We start from the raw sequence: 16,919 nt of genomic DNA on the forward strand, positions 1-16,919 counted from the left end.
GTGTACATTAATTCGGAAAACAGAACCTAAGCCAAACAACTGCCACCACAACAAAAGAAAAACAAATAACAAAGTTTTTAAGTCCTTGGGATAATCCTTATTCAGTCTCCCAAGTAAAAAGCAGCAGTCCCTGGGTTTTGGTAATCACAGCAAGGAAATCCCACCAGTGCTTTGAGGAAAGATACCAGACTGAAGGACAGCCAAGAGCCTTTAGATAAATACCCTGGCATCTATACATACGACATGCTTACCGTCTCACTTCACAGAGCAATGAGGAAACCAGTAAATGCTGGTGTCACTTGATTACTGAGAAAAAGCCTAAAACATTTGCTCTTTACCTCAGATGCCAGAAGAGGAAGTGGCCGATCTTGCGGTTGGATAACGCCCTGTCCAGCAGGAACTTGGTTAATTCACAGTCTAAGTAGGATTCGTACTTAAGCACCTGGACAAGCTGTAGCAGGTATTGGAACAATTCATGATCTCTGTGGACAGAAAGGAAAAATAAAAGGCAACCTTATCTTTACTGCAAACAAGCATACTTGCAAAAACTGGAAATGCAAGACCGTCGGCCTTGTTCGCAGTCCCCCGCAGCAGCCCTAAACCTAAACGGGCTCCACATATCCCTTGTGGTGAACACTTACGTCAGCTTCTTTAATGAGTTGATAGCAAAGGAACCAACGTAACGGTCAGGAAAGCTAAAATCCAGCAGCTCCAAGGCATTCAGGACAGGCAGCTCTGGCCAGGTCTGAAGCAGGGAAATCATCTGTAAGGGCAGAAAAAAAATAGCAAAAAAAAAAGGAACAAGGTTTTTATGACAAGGGATAAAAAAACTAAAATTCTACAATGGAAGCGCAGCTCCATTGCAGGGGGTTAACCCTCTCTCTTAGTCACTATTTACAGATGACTCAGAGCAAGTTTGCAAACACCAGGTCAAAACCCATCAGCCTAAACTTTCTAGGAAGGCTGACAGGAGGAGCCATCCAAGTCCACAGCGGGGTTACATTTGCTGTACCACAATTAGTGGGATAAGCTCTTTGGGAAAAGCACTTCTCTGCAACATGATAATGTAGACTAGAAAGGGACCTTTAGAAGGTCCTGTCGAAGCTCTTGAAGTAAGGAGGGATGAGCAGCACAGAGACCATCCCTAACTGATGTCTGGTGTTCTCAGTGGAAGAGATTCGCTGACCTCCTGAGGTAGCTTGTGCTGGCCTCTCACTATCAGTTAAGAATATCCAATCCAGATCCTATTTCTGATGTGAATTAAACAGATTTTTTTTCTGGCCTCCAGTTTCTAGAGGGAATAAGCAAGACCTTGCTGGTCAGTAAAGAGTCTGGGACAGCGCACAGGGGCAAACATAGCCCAGAAGAGCCAAACCTCAACTCATCTGGGTACTGCTCAGCATACATTCGCAGTCACTGGTTGAGAACAGAAAATCATCGTCAGCCTCAGTGATGCCAAACCTACCGGCACAGGGGCCCTGCAAAACATCCCCTGCTAAGCCGGCCTCCCAAACACAACGCAGGAATGTAGACAAAGAGGGATCAAAAAGGGAGCCTTGGCTGCCAACCCCAGCATGCTCACCTGGGCAACGTCTTCATGCTTGTTCCATTTGGTGATGATAAGCAGCTTTGCCAAAGCTTGTGGGTACTGGTCACGGATATCGTATCTCATCTTCCACACCAGGTCCTTCTCATGTTCATAGAGTTCAGTGTGGCTCCTCCGCTCCAGTATCTCCTTCAGTTGCAGCTTCTGCTTATGGGAATCACAGGAAAAAACATACACAGGGCTCAGTCTCAACCCAGAGGACTTGCTCAGCCCAGAGAGGCCCTGCAGGACCAGGGCATGACCCAGTTTGGTGAAAAAAGCTGACTGGGGGTAAGATGGAAACATGTAACTTGATCTATGAAACCAGGCTTGCACATAGCTGAAAAACTGATGTCAGAAGACTCACCTCCTCAGGATCTTCTGGTACAGCACGGGGTTGCTCTCCATTCCTCCCCAGCTCCAGCAGCTGGAACACAAATAAAGAGTCTGAGAAGGGTTCCTTATCTCCTCTGTACTTCTAGCTCACCATCACTTCAGGCAGTTACGCTGCATTAGAGATCAGTCATTGGCCACCTCTGGAGAAGGGAATCAGACAGCCCAAGGGCAGGTAATGTACCCAGCAGGGCCCCTCTGCTCAGCGGTGTAACCCATGGGTGTAAGCCCCAGAACCCCTTCCCTGGTAGTAACAAGAATGAAGTCCTTCCCCCACAGAGGGCCCATCTGCACACCCACAGGGTTCGTGAACGGGGGCTCTGGGTCACAGAGCTCCAGGCTAACACGAGCCATTCCAGATTAGAACCGGGGTGCGTTTGGCCAGACAGCACTGCCCAAGCCACCTCGCGCACTGGCACAATCCATTAAAGCTGCTGAGCCAGAACACGCATCGTGGGGAGCAGGTGGGTATGTTCCTGGCAGAGCAGGTCTCCTGTCTTTCCTGTAATGGGCACATTTCTTCTTCTTTAAGTATTTGGCCAGTTACAGTGGCAGATGGAAAATCCCCATACCACACGGCACGTTATCACTCTGTGCTGAAAGGCAGGGAGCTGTCTACTTTCACTCATTTCCCCTTTTATTGCTCTTCCTTCCTATAAAGCCTCATGCTGCCTGCAGTTTAAAGGGGGCTCAGTTAAACCCAGGTTTTAAACAAACGCTTCTCTATGACAGCAGTAATTCACAGGAATTCACAGCTTGGAAAAGTATTCACTCAAATAGTTAAGGGAAAAAGTACAATTTTTAATTAACATTATCTATTCTTCATGTTTGCTCGCACCCGATCCCTGTCAACAGCCGCCCAAGAGACAGTGACACTGACGCTGTAGGCTCCTGCACCAAAGCTAGGGAATTTCTGTGCCTCCCAAAAAAGTGCCCATGTCCCCACCTGCTCAAACGACGGGTAATACACAGGATGCGATGCAACGCTGGGGAAGCAGATGACCAAGGCTGCTGCACTCTCTGTGTTGGGGTTGCATTGTACCGTGCCCATCGGGTTCAGAAGTTCCCCTTTCTCATCTGAAAAGCAAAGTACATAAAACCATGAATGCTATTTTCTGAAGCTTTGGTCCAGAAAGCAAAGCACAGGCTGCTCCCAGCTCTGTCACTGGACATTGTGGGGCCCTAGCAGCTCACTTCATTTCCTGACCTCTCACAAGCGAGGTGTACATGACGTCTTTAGGACAGCAGCAACCTCTTACGTCAAATGTGCAATGCCAAGCAAAAGGAGGCCTTCATCTTCGCAGGGCTCTAGATGCCATCACAATATAGAGCGGTGATTGTTCTAGGTCTGCTAGTCTGAACTATTTGGGCCACTCCTGCAACCTAGTGGGCAGCAATGCGGGGTGCAGGGCATCTCCTGCCATTGTAGCGGAGGCTAAAGACACAAAGCAATACAGCAGAGCTCTATCTCCTGACATACCTGGAAAGGAGGACCACATGTGCAAGCAGCACTCCCCTGTTTTCAGCTGGTCCTTATAGTCAAAGAGCATGACGTTCACCCAGGCAATCGGGCAGTCCTGCAAAGCAAAGAAAGAAGCTCATTTGGGGGCTGTAACTGCAAAAGCTGAATGAAGGCATGAGAAAAACTAACAAGAAAGTGAGATATCCCCATGCAAAGCAAACGCCTCACAAGAGCCAGGAATAAGAAGTTATACACTCTTGATCTTTTCCAAGCCTGCAAATTGCTACACAGCATGCTGCGGGCAGGTAACTTCCCATTCAAGGGTATGTAGGCGCCCCTCACCACGGAGCTGCTGTAAAGAGTGTGCGCCCCAGGCAGCCATGCCTGTCTGCTTCCTTTTAAGTGCTCCTAAAATCTGAGTACAAGATGGCATCAAATTCAGACATTTGCCAAAACCCGGGGTCTTCTGTGTAGTGCTGAATGGCACCAAACGCTCCCCATAAACACATCTAAAACTTCATCACCCAATATTTTGCATAGCTGCAGAATTTCTCAGTTTCTGGTAAGGCCTTGCAACTCTACACTTAATATTTGAAGGACTATGACGTACATACTTCATATATTTCACAGTTTGAGGGGAGGGAGAACCACCTTAAGTTTGAAATGGGGAGCACAGCATGACTTCAGAAAACTGCAAAGAATGCTAGACATACCTGATAACGGGAATAGCAGGCTTGGTTCCTTTGTACAATAATAAACACTATCTATAGAAATCAAACTACGCTGCCAATCCCCCCTCACACCCCCCCAAAATAAAACCCACAGGCCCAACCCGGTCACACAAGCCAGTCTCATTCTGGAGATGGGAGACTCCAGCAAGAGACTGGGACGTGGCCGAGAACGCGTCTCCCTGCTCTATCCCAGTTCCCCGCCACCAGAGCAGACAGGCATATTCCACAAGCGACCTAAGAGTTCCTGCAGTCAGGTTCCCCAAATGGAACAGTTTACTTCATATAACAGTGTCAGCAACGCCAGCATTTTACTCAGCTGCTCAGAAAACACCAAGGCTTAAGCATACGCTTAAGGAACTGACTCGCAGGGAGGTTGAGAAGAAAAATTCTAGTGAGATGCACCCACAAGCAGTGCAATAGTTGAAGGGAACCACAGTGAGACATGTCCTTGTTCCACTGAGACATTCTAGGGGCTTATCCCAAAGGTACACCAAAGGACTTGCTGGATGTAGCAAAGTCAGCTTTTTCCCCTATTTTGACAAAATTAATCACTTGCAAGCAGCCTCTCACAAGCCTTTGAGTTGATTCGATTAGACTAAATATCTTCAGTAAAATCCCATTTGAGACATCAGCTTCTAGATCACAGAGAAAAGCCAAACAAAACACCACCAGCAGCAATAACCTTTTCTAACAGAGTAAATGACATCAAACCACAGCGCGGAGCCTGCCAAAATGCAGGGCAAGATTTTTGGTGGATAAGGTCCAGCAAAGCAACGATTCAGCATTGTAAAGACAGAAATATCCCCTGCATGACTTACAGAAACACTGAAAGCCAGCCCTCTGGGTGACATTAACCCTCTGACTCATCCCAGTCAGTCTGCAAGCAAGCCTGTTTTTGTGGTGGTAAATGATTTAGTCCCACCTATCTGCTCTGGGCAGCCTGCACAGACAAACAACGTGCGCGTAATTAACCTCTGGGTACTGTAAGCAAAGCAAGCAAAAATATTATCAATCGAAGACAAAGATCAGGGTGCTCTCTGACTGTAACCTCCTCTTAACCAACCATTTTAAATGAGATCTGGGCACTGTACTCAGCGCTGCAGTTGACCACGTGGAAAAAAGCACTTCTGCAGAGCTCAGCTCCAGCAAATATTGTGATTTTATATTAAGAGCTCACCAGAATGCATCCACCTTTCCCCATACCAGAACACATGTGAACAAGATCCTCTTAACAACTCAGTTAACCGGGCTGGTTTTGTTTTGTCATTCAGAATAGCAAGATTTCCTTCTGACTGCTTCAAAACTGAAAATTGTTCCAGAGTGACCACAAAAATGCAGCCTGTGATGAATCAGATATTCTGTTCGACAAAAGCCTCCAGCAGGAGTTGGAGTTCTGCTATTAAGTTTAAAAAAAAAAAAAAAAGGTCAACCAACAATAAAAAGGTTGATCTTGGTCCTGGCCTCAAAATGTTTCCAGTCTGGAGTCTCCAACCCAAAAACTGTTCCACACAAGCAGGACTCGCGGGTTGCCTGTTGCTCCCCAGACGTTAATGCACTTGTAACCCTGAGAACGCAATTGCTGTCAACACAACCAAGCTCAGCGAACCCCCCAGCAGTGAAAAGGAGCTAGCGGAGCTGAGACTAAATCTTCTGTAATCACATTTATCAGCCCCTCATTTCTCCGCACTCTAGTAAAGATGGCATGACTGATCCTCTGTTTAAAGCATGGTAACTGTTTTTATGGCCACAGAAACAATAACTTGCAGAGGAATAAATGCATTTTTGCTCAAAGAACACTCTTCACATGCAAAGAGCTAGAGGCGTCATGCTTAAGTTACAACACTGGGGAACCAGCAATTCAGTTACAGTCTGCACTTAGTACTTGTAGTTACCGAATTATTAAAGGGCTAGAAGCTTTGGAACAGAGGTGAGGAAAGTGAGAAACATCACTACATCTCCGATTCAGAAGCTCAGAATAAGAGCTTTCAAAGTGATTTAACACTTTCTATCCTCAGTTTGCAGCATCCCAACAGCAACCTTGAAGATGCTGCACTTTCATGTTACTTTACCTAAACCTTTGCAGTAACCAGTGTTTACATTCCTCATTTTACCTTCTTAGCTGTTAATTTGCTGCACTGGGGATTTGCATGAAAGATCTTACTAGAAAGAAGATGCAGCACAGAAGATGGTTTAACCTCAACTACAAAACAAGGAGGTTGCGGAACAGCCAAACAGAGACACCAACACAAATGATTCCTCTTTATGTGCATTCAGACACTGGGTATGTTTCTTAATGGTCTTTCTGGACAAGAAACTACATTTAAACAATCTTTCCTGCAGACAGCCACTCCTTAGCTTCCTGTTCCTGTTGAAGAAGTTACTGGCCATCATTCTGTAAGCGCTTTTACTAATAAAGACTTCTGAAAGCAAAGAGCATTTGGCTCAGAGCAGTGTCCGGTGCCCTCCAGCACTGGCAAGCCTAGCTCTGACCCGCACTGGCTTTACTTACAGCTTTCTTGGACTTCTTCTTGGTGGAACGTGCCTTCTTTGCCTTCTCGATGACAGCATAGAGGGCAAAGCAGAGCCGCGCCATACGGGGAAGATCGCAGATGTTAATATCAAAATCCAGCCTCTGCTTCCACACTGGCTCTGAGCATACATTCACTTCAGAGCTTGACACTGTCTTGCACAGCATCTCGTTGCCATGGAAGAGACCTGCTTGCACCACCAGCTGAGGGAAGGAGAAATAAGAGAATACCATGAGTCCACAGGGTCTTGACCTGTTTGCTGAAGACACATGACTAGAATCACAGAATCATTAAGGTTGGAAAAGACCTCTAAGATCATCAAGTCCAACCCCCAACCCAACACCCCCAGGACTCCTAAACCATGTCCCCAAGTGCCATGTCTGCACAGTTTCTGAGCACCCCCAGGGACGGTGACTCCCCCACCTCTCTGGGCAGCCTGTGCCAGGGCCTGACCGCTCTGGCAGGGATGACATTTTTCCTAATATCCAGTGGGACAGGGCATCCACTCCCCTGAACAGGATGTCCTACTCCTGTCTCCCAGTTCACTGAGACCTTAAGTTCCTTAATCTTCCTCTTTACTCAACTTCAGTAAGGGCATCGTTATCTTTTTACTTCACGCGGGCTTGCAAGAGCTCCTTAATCATTGCAAAATGCTTGGGTAATCCATTGGTAAGAGTATTACAGGTTTCATCCTGGAAAGCCAGGCAATATAAATATCCACCAAACCTTGCCCACCGAGATGCTGCAGAAGCCCAGGAACCTGTCACGCTGAAAAAAGCAGGGCAGACAGCAAGAGCTGGGCAAGGGCTTATGCCGAAGAGGAGGGAAATCAGCACCGCAGGAGAAGGGCACGTGCAACCAGCTGAGCCCCAAAACAGGCCTGCAACGCAATGCCAGCGGTGAGCTGCCTGCGGGTGCACGTTTGCCTGCATATCTGCACTGCTCTCGCAGCCTGCCAGATCGCTGTGCAGCCGGCAGGCCAAGCTCACCCCCAGCTTTACCTCTTGCTACAGTATTGCTGGCTAGTCTGAATCACAGGAGTCCTCCCCAGGAGGAGCTCCCTGCAAATGATGGGGCACTAGGCAGAAGAAATAACTGTTTTATTGCCTGTTCCTTTATAAAGTCTTGCCCTGCAGGACACTAGTGTACGTGATATGTTCTTGCTTTGTTTCGTTCCTCTCCCATGGGGCAGCCATTCCCCTTCTCCTCATTTGCCTACTCCTCGCTTCTTGGCAAACACCTTGCAAATCCCAGGGCTTTGCTGCATCACGCTTTCTCTCTTAACTGTACCGGTCACCACCTCTCCCATCATTCTTCTCTTCTCAGAGCCGAATTTCCCCTCCTCTGTTGTTCTGCAGACTTCCCTGCCTCTCCACACCACTGTCAAGCGATATAATTACGGTGCAGCAGCTCTGCTTGCTACTCAAAACTTTTGCAGAGGAGTATTTCTAAGAACGCGCTGCTCCGTTGCTGGGCTGCTGGCGAGCAAGTTCCCTTCCCCTTCCTGTTGTGCTGCAGTTTAGAAACTGCCCAAAGGCTGAACGAAGCATAATGGAGGATCACGTGAGATCGAGCTGTCAGCCCCTGCTTTCCTCACCACACAACAGAGACGCAACTGGGAAAGCCAAAACACAAAACCAAAACCCCAAACTGAGTCAGTACCTACCTTCATTCTCTCATCTGCGTTGACCTTGCTGCCTTGCACCAGCTCAATGTAGAAAGGCTGCTCTAAGGACCAGAGAGAGCTGTAGTTTGGCTAGAAAGAGAAAAGGGTTCCAATCAGAAATAGATGCAACAAAGACTTCTCAAGCCAGCACCAGACCTCATGTCTCATCACATGCTTTTTGCTCCAACAGAAGAGCACTGCATTGCAGGTGGGCAGCACGAAGTCTGTGACAACCAGGAAAGCTGTGGAAGGAGCCAGAAGCCTGGCTGGAAATTCCCAGCTCTTAGACCCTAGCTAGGAACCTGACCTGAGAGAGGCAGGGAGAACCAGCTGCTGTTCCCAGACCAGACCAGCATCTCCATCGATGGATAAGACAAGGATGACCCTGCTGGGTCACCATCCCCTTTTACCTTTTTCTTAGGGAGCGGGGGAGGCTTGGCAGCCATCTTTGGGGGGCTGGTAATACAGTTGGTTTGCTCATCTCTCATAGCAATGATGGTGGAGGAGTGTACCATGGTCAGGTGGGGCGTTAGGCCTTGGTGCAGGCAGCTCCGAATATACTGCAAAGAGAGGGCAGCGTCAGCGTGGACGGAACAGCCAGGCTGCAAGAGCAGTCAAGCAAATCAGAACTGGCTGAAGCAGAAACAGGTGGAAGGAATAAGAAAACAACAAACCAATAATCAAAATTCAGCTTTAATTTATCTCCTCTTGCTTTACAGACACGCAACTCCCTGGACTTATGTTGCCAGTACTGAGAATATGAAGTGCCTTTTATAGCTGGCATTTCATCAGCTGACTCAAATGGCTGCATTAAGGGAAAACACTGAGAAGGATTCAGCACTCCCAACAGCACTTTGCCCTGCCAGGGGAACACAGGATACAGGATCACTTGCCCAGCTTTCAGCAGGAGAACCTCCAGCCCACCATGCAAACAAACGGACATTTCTAGAACCATAATCTATAAATGCATTTACACAGCACTTGGTAGCCAGGGTCAGGCTTAGATCACTAGCCCCCGAAACCCTAAGCATCTGTTGGGTTGCTAGAAGCATCCCTTGCCCTAAGTAGCATCCAGTTCCTGCCACTGATGTGCTGCATTCCGGTAAACAGCGTTGCCCCCTCGGTGAAGGATACGTGTCTCAGTCCACCCTCCCAGCAAGAGGTGGCCATATGGGAACAGACTCATTGATAAAGCAAGACACAAGGCTCACCTGGAACTGGTACAGAGGGTAGTTCCCATAGAGGTATTCATACTTCCCGTTCACCTGCAGGGTGTAGTCCTCTGGGTTCTCCACTGTCTCGTGGCGGAAGACAGTAGCCTGCTTCTTGATAGCATAGCTCATTAATGTGATGGGGAACTCCTTTGGGGAGATCTGGAAAGTGAAGCTCTCCTGCAATCCCAACAACACAGCATACACTGTCAAACACCAGCAAAGGGCCGAGATCAGCACAAGGAGCAGCAGTAGCTCAGCGGACAGGTAACAACATTCCTGTTGCTGTCAATAAAGAGGAGGATAGGAAGGCAGAATTACCCCCCCACGCACATTAGCAAATAGGTAGGGATGTTTGCCAAACTGGGCAGGAGCATGTTTCAGCAGCGTAAGCACAAGGCTGGAAATCAGGAACTTCAAGTCCAGTTTAAGCAGATTCATCAGTTCATGTGGTTGCTAATTATTAAAAATCTTCCCACTGTCATTCCACCAGCAAGGCAGAGGGTGGCTAGGGTCTCTATCCTCACACTGCTCTAGAAGACCCTTCTCCTATGGGGGTGGCTCCTGCTTCATGCCCAGGCACAACATGCAAAAAATCCTATTAACCAAGGGTAGCAGGCAAGAACAGGGGCCCATGGGCAACACAGGCTGATGCCTGCAGGCAGTGTACGCTGAGCATAAGCTGAGCAGACCCTAGGGCTTCAAAAGGAAAGGCATGTATTGGATTCTGTGCTCCTCTCCTACCCAAAACCAAAGCTTTCCACCACCACACGTACATGCAGCAACCTCAGCTACCAGCTAACCAGTACACCCAGCGCCTGTTCAGGAAGGGGAACAGCTCCCTTAGTTGGAGGCTCAGTCTCCCTCCCAAACATCTCCACAGGCAAAGGAATCTGGAGAATAAAGATGAACACATGGAAACACTGTCCACGCACACATTATTCTGTCTCCAAATGCCCAGAGGTTCCCAAAGGGAAAGCACAAACTAGTGAAATATTGTCACAGAAAAGTTTGTGCTTTACCCCGCCAGACTGAAACTTCACGTTGACAAAAATGTTCTTGGTGGGGATATGTAGAGGGCCAGTCCCAAGGCCTTTGGCCATGGGCTCCAGCTGCAAGGGAAAGTTGTACTCCATCCAAGCTGCCCAGCTGAGCTGCTGCCGCTTTGCTGCTCTCTCCTCACAGAACTGGCACATTTTGGTGCGGAAATCGTTCACCTCTGGATCCTGGACAGAGTCGAACTCGTGCAAACCTAAATGGAGAGTAAGAGAGAAAGGCAAAATAAGCACCTGCACCCCCCAATAGGGGAAATCAGCCCTTGATAATCAAGTGTCTGTGAAACAGTCTTCCTAAACACATGCTTAATATTTGGCCAAAAGGAGAAGAGTCAGCTAAGCTACTAATGATGGCTTATTTACTACGTACAATTGCACCGACTGTGTTACTATAGCCCTCTGCCAGCAGGAAGGGTCACCCTTCTTGGGTCTGCACAGGCACTGTTCCCTTACCAGATCCATCAGGGTCCGCACCTGCTCAAGCATGGGTCCACCCCCATTCCATACCCAGCCCGGCTCTCTGGGACAGAAGCGTGTTTCACCTACAGCCCACACCCCTGCTGAGACTGACGGGGGAACTGACCTTTTCCAATGAGCAGGCTGATCTGGGAGTTAATAACCTTCTTGACCCTGTCGCCTTCTCGAGCCACGAGCCGCAGTACCGGTAGGAAGGGCTGGATGTCACAAAGCCGCCGTTGCTCGTCCTCCAGCTCTTGCTGTTCTGCTGTCTGGTTGATGCACGTGAAGACATAGGCCTCGGGATCACTGAGCATATGGTAGAGCGGCTCATACTGAGCGTGCCTCCACACCACCTGGGCCAGACCAAGAGCAGGGTGAAACTACCGCTGCGCTGCCAGAACCTCGTCTTCCTCTTACTGTCGCCCCACAACCTCCCAAGACACACCATTTAGCGAAGGCAATGTACAGCCAAACCTTCTCACAGCACTCCTGGACCTGCAATCACAGGCTGCTTTTCAGCCAAGTCTGGTGGTTCCAACTCGTGCTGAACTGCTGGGTAGATTTATTTGCAAATCCCTTTAACTGACTTCCTTTTTTCATGCTTGCCATTTGTTTCAGGCAAAATAAATCCCTCAACCTCAGTATTTAAATAATCCCTACCTGAATACCTCACATGAAGTACCTGCTGACTGCTAGCCTTGTGAAATAGAGGCATGAATCCCACTGGAAGCAAAACTGGGATAATTAACTTGCCCCCAGTAACATGAAATTTGTGACAAGAGCCAAGAACTCTTCTAAAGTCTTCTCAACACTATCCAGTTCCCAGAGATTCTTCGCTCCCAGTGGACAGCACTTCCACATGACCGCTCGTATTCCATTTCTTCACTCTCATCCGAAGTGCCTGCTATAGCAGACAAATCTCAGGAGCAGATGGGCCTTTGGTCTGACCCAGCATGCCTACTGGCTGTCAAACACAGGCTTGTAACTGAACAGCTGGAACCAATCAGCTCTACTTATGGGTTTTTTTTTGGTTGGGTTTGGGTTTTTTTACCTGGAAATTGCAGCATGAGAAAACTTGGAATAATCTGGCACTGGGCTTCTGTCCCTTGTGATCTGTGACTCATCTAGGCCAGGTTGCTGCTGCAGAGAAAACCTTTTCCACTGTTTTCCCTCACTCTCCCCCTATCCCTGCTTCCTGCCCGGGGAAACAAGGAAGCAGCTACATCTCATTTACACGTGGTTTCACTACAGCATTTTATTCCCCAAACGAAGCACTAAGAAAAATCATCTCTATCACTCCCATTCCCAATTTTAAGCATTCAGTTTCTGTGAGGCAAGAGAAGGCTGGCCTGGTATCCTGAATACCTCGAGTCAGTCCAGCATTTGTATTTGCCTGTTTGGGGGTGCTTGCTCTTACCTGCACAGGCATACACAAGAGCTTTCATAATGAAAAATCCAGCATGGGGACGGGCTGCGCCAGGTGAGCAGTAATTGAACGCACAGCCCACGAGCCCTGTGTGGCCAGCTGTAACCTGCCCTCACTCCATAGTTGCTCTAATTCTCATCCCAAGGTCAGACAAGTACCCAACACTGCTGGCGCCACCACCCGCACCCTGTTGTGGCCGTCCCAGCGGCTGGACGTGGGCTCAGTGCACTGCAGAGGCTGTCACAAAGGAGGGGCTCTCATAGTCACTCACAGGGAGCTGCCTCAGGGCAGCGCAGAAGAAACCCAGCTCGCGCTGAGTTAAGACCCAACACATTTCCCCAGGTGCTCCCCAGAAACAGACTCCTTGTTCCAGGAATTGTAGATAAGACTGTGGACCAAGGCTGTTACCTGCTTGATGGTGCCCAAGCTGGCATTGCAGGACACAGAGAGGTTTAAGTATATGCCTGTGGGCAGCAGAAAGTCCACCTGGATGTTTTGGTTTTCCCCCTTGGACCAGAATTCCATAGGGCAGTAAATGCCTGGGGGCATCCTGCTCACTTCTTAGCTACCACCTGCAAGAAAAGGGAAAAAGAAGATATCTGTTGCTGTTGACTACATAACATCTCCTCAGATCTGCACTGGGCTCTGTAGAAAGTTAGCATGCAAAAGCACCCAAAGAAAAGGAGGTTAGCATATCCTCATAGCTCAGGAAAATATGCACGTTAGTCAAACTTCCAGTCCAGTGCCTTTAAGCCACAGAGGCATTCTTGCTATAGAATTTGCTTTTATTTCAATGCAACCCTTTCTTAATCTCTTCTAGACTGGGATTAACATCTGCATCTGTATTTGACAAAGAAATTAAAGAATTATCTTCACTTGAGAACAAAGGCACTTGTCCTGATAGCTCATCTATGACCAAGCAGCCAACAGAAACAATAAGTCCCTACCCCTGGCTTTGTAAGGCAATCCTCAGGCCACATGCTCCAAGCTCCACTTTGTTTTTCCAGAGCTCAATTCCAGCCTGCAAGAGGGAGAAAGAGGTGTTGCTCGTTCTGGGTACACATGCATTTTTATACACACAAACAAATAATACTCCTCTGTATATCCCCCCCCTACAAGTACAGGAAAAATGAAATCTAAGGCTGAGGCAATCACAATGGATTTGTTAATTCCATGTGCATCCTTTCACTTGGCGGGGCTGTACAATTTACTCTCAGTACATCCAAAGAACCCAAGTAAGAGAAAAAGAACCTGAATGCTATCAGGTACAAACTGTTGATTTCAAACACATGAAAAGTGCACACATGAACAGCTAAAACAAAAGGAATTCAGCAGAAGCCTGTCGTACCATTTCTTTCTTAAAGACATGTAATACCGAAGCCAGAGAAACCCTCACGTTCCATCCATTCGCCCACAAGCGAAATAACGCAGCAGTATCAAACTCCAGTTTCCTTCACAAATACCAGGTGGCAGAGCACGGTGTCCCCTTGTGCAGGAAGAGCTGGGAGCTGTTAGCGTTGGCTCCTAGCAAGAGACATGTAAGCAGCTCCAACTCCCTTCAACCACCGCAGCAGAGAAACGAGCTCACCTAAATTCCCTCTCACTTACCAGAGAGTTTTTTCCACCAGGTCAGCAGAGAAACATGCCAGTAGTACAGCCTGGAGGGTGCTCACAGCGCCATGGCTCGTAGCTGCTGCGCAAACCCAAGCTTCAGCCTCCTGCCAGCCTGACTCTTTGCTGGTTCTAAATTCAGCCCTGCACGTGCCCGGAGCAATTCTAACTGTATCGTTTATCTTCAGCCCATGAAACCAGTCGAAAATTTGCTTGTTTGCAACTTAAAGTATGGCTTTGCAGCTGTCAGACAGCATACAAACTTAGAAAGAAACTGAGCAACATACTGCTGAAGATTTGGGTCTCCCAAATCATGAAGTCCTGCTGGCAGCTCCTCGTGAGCCAGCCCTATGGCTCAGCATGACAAGGAGCCCAGCATCTTATCTGCCAGTGCCTGGGAGCACAACACTTCCCCATCAGCAGTGAGGTAAGGATTCCCAGAAATATGAGCTATGTTTTATCTGTCCTGCTTCCTCAGCGCACATGCTGTATCACACAGAGACCGGATACAGAGACCACAAAACCACCCATGTGCCTTAAGAGGGAGGGAAGTAAAAGGGGAGGAGGCAAGGTTTACAAGTTTGAATAAAGCAAAACAAGCTTGCCTCATCTTCTGCTCATTAGCAATAAAACCAGCAAGTTTCTAGAATATCTGCTACCTCAGCCTCTCCCAAAGGCAGCAAAAGCAGCAAACTACCACGACTCTCCAGACCAGCAGAGACAGGAGACAACAATAGCTGAACTGCTTCCTTCTGCTGAGGATTTCTACCTGATGCCACATCCCATCAGATATGAAGCACCTATCTAAGCTATTAGAACTACAATTTCACATTCTAGTTGCTCAATGCCTTGTCTTTCCAAACTCACCGATTATCTCCCCATGTAAAGTGATTCTTCCAACAGAACCTGGAGTGGATATGCCAAAGGAAGAATAACTCTACACTTGCGCTGCCTCTAATATGTCATTTATCAAGCCTCTCCCCATTGCTAAATTCAGAGCTAGCTGGACCTTAGATCTGATCCAGCATGACAGTTTTTACATGAAGCAAGCTCTGCATAGATCAACACTCCTGCACCACCCACTTTCATCTTCCCTTTTGCCTTGGGAAATTGGAAGAGAATTTTCTCCAGGCTGTAACTTTGTTTGCACTCTCTTTATCTCACAAGTAAAAGTAATTACAATTCCCTTTTCTCTAGGTCATTTTGCCATTTGTGACTAGCCGGGTCCAGCAGCACCCCTTTTTGTCAGGGTTTACGCTGCTGGGGTTGTTTGAGATATACTCTTTGGTTTTCACTGCAGCAGTCTTTAGAAAAAGGATTCCCCATTGCAGCTGCCTGTTTTTAAAAGCCCCAGTGTCACCCCAGACTTTCATCCTGGTGGATAGACAGATTATTGCTAAAAGTCCTGTATTGTGGCAGGGTCCTGACCTGAAGGCCTGGTAGCCTGACATTCAAGTTAATCAACCCACGCTAGGCAGGAATTAGTTTACTGCACAACCTGCATATCTCTCAAAGCTAGTGCAAGCAAGGGTGAGACAGAAGCTTCTGTTTTAGTGGGATGCAAACCCACAGAACCAACCTCAAGCAGGTACCCTGGCTATCAAAGACCTGTGCTTATCAACAACGGGCTGTAGCCACCCACTTTCTACCATAAGATGCCCCCAGACCTCACTCTTCCAACTGCAATATACCCCCAAAACATAGAATGGTTTAGCTTGGAAGGGACCTTAAAGATCATCTAGTTCCAGCCCCCCTGCCATGGGCAGGGACACCTTCCACTAGACCAGGTCGCTCAAAGCCCTGTCCAACCTGGCCTTAAACACTGCTGGGGATGGGGCATCCACAGCTTCTCTGGTCAACCTGTTGCAGTGCCTTACCACCCTCATAGCGAAGAATTTCTTCCTTATATCTATTCTAAATCTACCCTCTTTCAGTTTAAAGCCGTTGCTCCTTGCCCTATCATTACATGCCCTTGTAAAAAGGCCCTCTCCAGCTTTCTCATAGGCCCCCTTCAGGTGGTGGAAGGCCGCTATAAGGTCTCTTCTTGCTTGAATGCTTCCACATTCCCCCACCTACACCTTCCTATAATACTTCTTCCTCCCCCACCAGCCACATCTCCCACAACCCTCAAATACGTGTTTCAAGTGCAAGGCAGATACACTGCTGCCTTCTGACTCCGAGAACAGCAGACAGTTCGGTGGGACAGGATGCATGCGGTGCTTGGCACCCCAGAGGCTAAGAAGCAGAACAGACAACCGGAGCGCACGAAGCTCTTGGTTTACAGCTGGCCCATACCTACACTCTGTCCAAGAGGTAGAGCTCAAGACTGGGTGGCCAAACAGGTCATAACAATGTGTACACCCAAGCTAAAGACATTGGCCCTCCTGCGGGCCAGGTATTTTGCTCTGGGAGCTTCATGTAGCTCCTGAACTGAAGATATGCACAGAGCATTTGAGGAAACAGCAGGGCCTCAAATACCTCCTCATTCATCTCAGGCAGCAATTTTCCTCTGGGTCTGCTTGTACACAAGCCTGACCTAAAAATTGCCCTGTGGTACGTACTTGCTTGGGCAGGACACCTAAGCTCACGTGATGTAAAGGCTACGAGCGACAGGCCGTCCGCAAGCCACGCAATCGTAATGACTCCAGGAAAGGGTATGGCACAGGCAGGAGTTGCAGGGGCTGTTGGCAGTGCTGCCGGGATAGCGGAGCACATGAAAACAAGATGCAGGTTGCTCAAAACATTATTCTGTTGTTTCCCAAGATAGGCAGGGCCCCTGCCCCCCTAAAGAC

The 16,919-nt window shown here is 48.2% G+C and overlaps 1 protein-coding gene across 6 annotated transcripts in view; it reads right to left on the reverse strand.

Annotated features, from left to right (window-relative positions):
• Positions 1-16,919, reverse strand: part of PIK3CD (phosphatidylinositol-4,5-bisphosphate 3-kinase catalytic subunit delta) — a 55,282-nt gene that overhangs the window by 7,009 nt on the left and 31,354 nt on the right. For 3 of the 6 annotated variants that reach the window (XM_075113966.1, XM_075113965.1, XM_075113964.1), the window contains exons 2-15: positions 13,464-13,537; positions 12,925-13,088; positions 11,215-11,443; positions 10,599-10,828; positions 9,577-9,756; positions 8,776-8,925; positions 8,366-8,455; positions 6,681-6,902; positions 3,459-3,555; positions 2,925-3,055; positions 1,953-2,012; positions 1,583-1,750; positions 642-763; positions 339-482 (exon numbers count right to left, since the gene is read on the reverse strand). In XM_075113966.1, the coding sequence (XP_074970067.1) occupies positions 339-482; positions 642-763; positions 1,583-1,750; positions 1,953-2,012; positions 2,925-3,055; positions 3,459-3,555; positions 6,681-6,902; positions 8,366-8,455; positions 8,776-8,925; positions 9,577-9,756; positions 10,599-10,828; positions 11,215-11,443; positions 12,925-13,065 (1,964 nt within the window). In that variant the 5' untranslated portion in view covers positions 13,066-13,088; positions 13,464-13,537. Of the gene's footprint in view, positions 1-338; positions 483-641; positions 764-1,582; positions 1,751-1,952; positions 2,013-2,924; positions 3,056-3,458; positions 3,556-6,680; positions 6,903-8,365; positions 8,456-8,775; positions 8,926-9,576; positions 9,757-10,598; positions 10,829-11,214; positions 11,444-12,924; positions 13,089-13,463; positions 13,538-13,864; positions 13,909-14,124; positions 14,258-16,919 lie in introns of those variants that run through there. The other 3 variants (XR_012663729.1, XM_075113963.1, XM_075113968.1) reach the window with 2 other exon arrangements.

The sequence above is a fragment of the Phalacrocorax aristotelis genome, chromosome 19, assembly GCF_949628215.1.
Source record: "Phalacrocorax aristotelis chromosome 19, bGulAri2.1, whole genome shotgun sequence".
Lineage (NCBI taxonomy): Eukaryota > Metazoa > Chordata > Aves > Suliformes > Phalacrocoracidae > Phalacrocorax > Phalacrocorax aristotelis.